General features: G+C 55.8%; 1 protein-coding gene across 1 annotated transcript; it reads right to left on the bottom strand.

The window, feature by feature from the left end:
* Nucleotides 1-452: 452 nt before the first annotated feature.
* On the bottom strand, nucleotides 453-1810 carry LOC119305012. Its single transcript, XM_037581655.1, has one exon. The coding sequence runs from the start codon at nucleotides 1805-1807 to the stop codon at nucleotides 695-697; it is 1113 nt and encodes a 370-aa protein (XP_037437552.1). The 5' UTR covers nucleotides 1808-1810; the 3' UTR covers nucleotides 453-694.
* Nucleotides 1811-2992: the final 1182 nt, after the last annotated feature.

Genomic DNA, 2992 nt, shown 5'->3' with positions numbered 1-2992 from the left:
ACGGGGGCGTGATCCAGGGCGTGTGGAGCGCGCGGGCGTGGAGTGAGGAGCGCAGCATCGCGTGGGCGCGCCTGCGTACAAAACTCCACCCTGTGTATTGTTGTATGAGTGGATTCGAGTTCGTGCTCGAGGAAGAAGTCGTTTGTGCGGTGGGCGTTCGTGCGCCAGAACCACCGTGTCCTGTGTCTCCCTTCTTCTTTCTTCTTCCTCGGTTCGAGCCAGTGAGAGAAAGAGCAACCAGAGGGAGCTAGGGCAAGCTAGGGTCGAGCGTCAGACCCATCATGAAAAACAACTCTGCCGCTGACAGATGCAATCAGAAATTGTGTGCACTACTGAAAATACGTCGGAAATTAAAACATCAAAATGTGAAGTAGAATTTACAACAGAAACTCATACACATAATTTAAGCAACGTTAACATATATAGCTGGTATAGCAGTCTAAATAGTTGAAAATTTCATATAGATGAAATGAGTTCCAAAACAGCCTGCAAATTAACTGACGACAACGACGGCATACAACAAATACTGACCTGGAGGATACAACCAACTGAACGACAACGACGACGACACAACTACAACAACAAAGAAAGACTGACGAGGAGCAAACACAAACAACAAAGACTCCAGTTAACTGATGGAAATCTCTGTGACGTGATGCCTCAAACTGAAACTGCTGTTGGTCGCACAATTAATTTAATGGTGGTACCAGATGCACGGCGAGGTGTCCGAGGGGGGCGACCATGGCAGGCAGCGCTGGATCTCGTCGGGGACTGAGTAACGCCACCCGCCGGCGTCGGCGCAGGGATACTCGTTCTGCTGGGCGACACTGTGCGGACCACCAGTGTAGACGTCGTCAAGGAAGTAGATATAGCCCAGGCTGCGGGCGTGCCCCGTGAAGAAGGCCTTGGAGCAGGCCCGGCCGACGAAGAGCACCTGCCCGCGGATCTGGTACAGGCGCCAGAAAGCGGGCAGTCCCTCCTGCAGCCTGAAGACCTGGAACCGGCAGGTGCCGCCTCTCGCCGGCGCGATGAACCTTTTCACCATCAGCAGATCGGCGCCGGAAGCGGAGGGCAGGAGGTAGCGGGAGACGATCTCCCCGGGTGCCCTCCGGCGACCATGGACATGGAGATTGTAGGCGTGATGTCGAATGGTAAGCGAAGAGGCGCCATCTCCAGCAGGGGCGATTTCCGGCTTGTAGCAGACGAGGTCATCATCCGATTCGACGGCGCAGAACCATCCGTCGTGGTAAGTGATGTCTTCGGCGTTGCGCACAACCGGTCCTACAGCCGGCGCGGACAACCAGCAATCCATGCCCGGCCGCCAGAACGCCAGGTTTGTCTGGCTGGAAGTGATGCCGGCGACGAAGCAGGCGCCAGACGGCGGCGCCACGGACATGACGGCTGCGCGGATCATCATGGGGCACTTGATGACGCCGAACTCGAGCGGGATGCGCACCCTCTCCGGCAGGGCGACGCGCTCGCCGGTGCGGAGATTCAGGAGCGCGTGGCCGCGCCAGGGCTCGGCTGAGATCACGAACCAGCCGCCCGGAGCCGACCCGCAGAAACGCAGCCCGCGGCCCTCGTCGGAGAGGGACGGGCGCGGATCGCCGAAGCGGCCAAAGATCCGGTAGGTCTCGGTCTGGGCCGTGGACGGCCTTAGGAGGAGTGGCAGCGGGGGCGGATTCTGCAGCGAGACCCGCCGCCAGTGCTTGTTGACCGCGGACGCCCTGACGCGGTCCACGATGCAAGACAAGAGGAGGAAGATACGGGCGAGAACGTCTTGGTGGAGGGCCGCCGCCGCCGCCATGGCAGGGAGCGGGATTCTAGGGTAGGAAAGCTGCTCGTTTGGACAGAAGGTGAGGTGGGGGTGAGAGTGAAGGGGATCCGCCCCGTAGGTTCAGATTTAAACGCACGCCTGCGATAATCCCGAGATAAAACTGTACCCTAGCAGTTTGGTCCCTGGCAATCCCTTTTATTGTACGCACGTTTTAGCTGTGCCTAATTTGCTTCCAAAAGAAGATCATGAGGTATTACCTCTCTCCTGAAAAACTTGCCTTAGATTTGTATAGATACGAATGTATCTGGATACGTTTTAGTGTTAGATACATCCATATATAGACAAATCTAAAACACACCTTTTTGGATGAAGGTAATAAGCATCCAAACACTGTACAAAAGAAACATACTTTTATTCTACACACGTTTTTTCAGGGCCAATTTTATTTCCAGAAGAAGAATGTGAAGTTAGCATCCAAACACTTTACGAAAGGTTTTTGTAGCTCCCTTTGTTTTCATCCTCGTTGTTTTGCATACATACATAAATTAGTGTGAAACGCGTGTACCCGGACGACCGCTCGCTCGCTCGTCCCATGTTTCTTCTCTTCCTTATCTCCTGCTTCTCTCTCGATTCTGCTCCACTGCCCATCTTAGTTCCCTTCGACCCAGTAGCATCCTCCACAGCCACACGCCCATCCATGCACCTCTCTAATGCCGCGCGTCCGTTGCCGGCGATGTGCCTCAACAAACGCCGCCCCTGTGCTGTGGAGAGCGCCATTGCGAGGCCATGGCGGGCTGCAGGAGAGTGGCAGGGGCTGGGACTAGCGCGCTGGCGTGTGAGGCCATGGTGCTACAACCGATGGCCAACGAGCTGCAACCGGCATCAGGCGGTGCTACATCCGGCGGCCGGACGAGCTGCAGCTTGCACGGGGCGGTGCTACAGCTGGTGGTCGGCGGGCTGCAACCGCGTTGTCACCGTCAATGTTCGAACCAGCGATGCAAAAACCGGAACGGCGCAGCGCTACAACCGGCAGCCGGCAAGCTGCAAACCGGCAGGGGGCGGTGCTACAAACCGTGGCGTAAAAATCTGGAACCAATGACGTGTTCTGATGGTGGATAGTGGACCGATTTGTTGCCGCCATTTTTTGCTTCAATCCGCAATACAAAAAGTTGCAATGGGGGGATATAAAGCTACAATCGGCGATGCAATTTGTTG

Source organism: Triticum dicoccoides, chromosome 5B, assembly GCF_002162155.2.
Source record: "Triticum dicoccoides isolate Atlit2015 ecotype Zavitan chromosome 5B, WEW_v2.0, whole genome shotgun sequence".
In the NCBI taxonomy this organism is placed as follows: Eukaryota; Viridiplantae; Streptophyta; class Magnoliopsida; order Poales; family Poaceae; genus Triticum; species Triticum dicoccoides.
This window is presented reverse-complemented; position numbering and strand designations above follow the sequence as displayed.

Coding starts and splice junctions, on each gene's coding strand:
- LOC119305012 (XM_037581655.1), bottom strand. CDS start 1,807: ATGGCGGCGGCGGCGGCCCTCCACCAAGACGTTCTCGCCCGTATCTTC.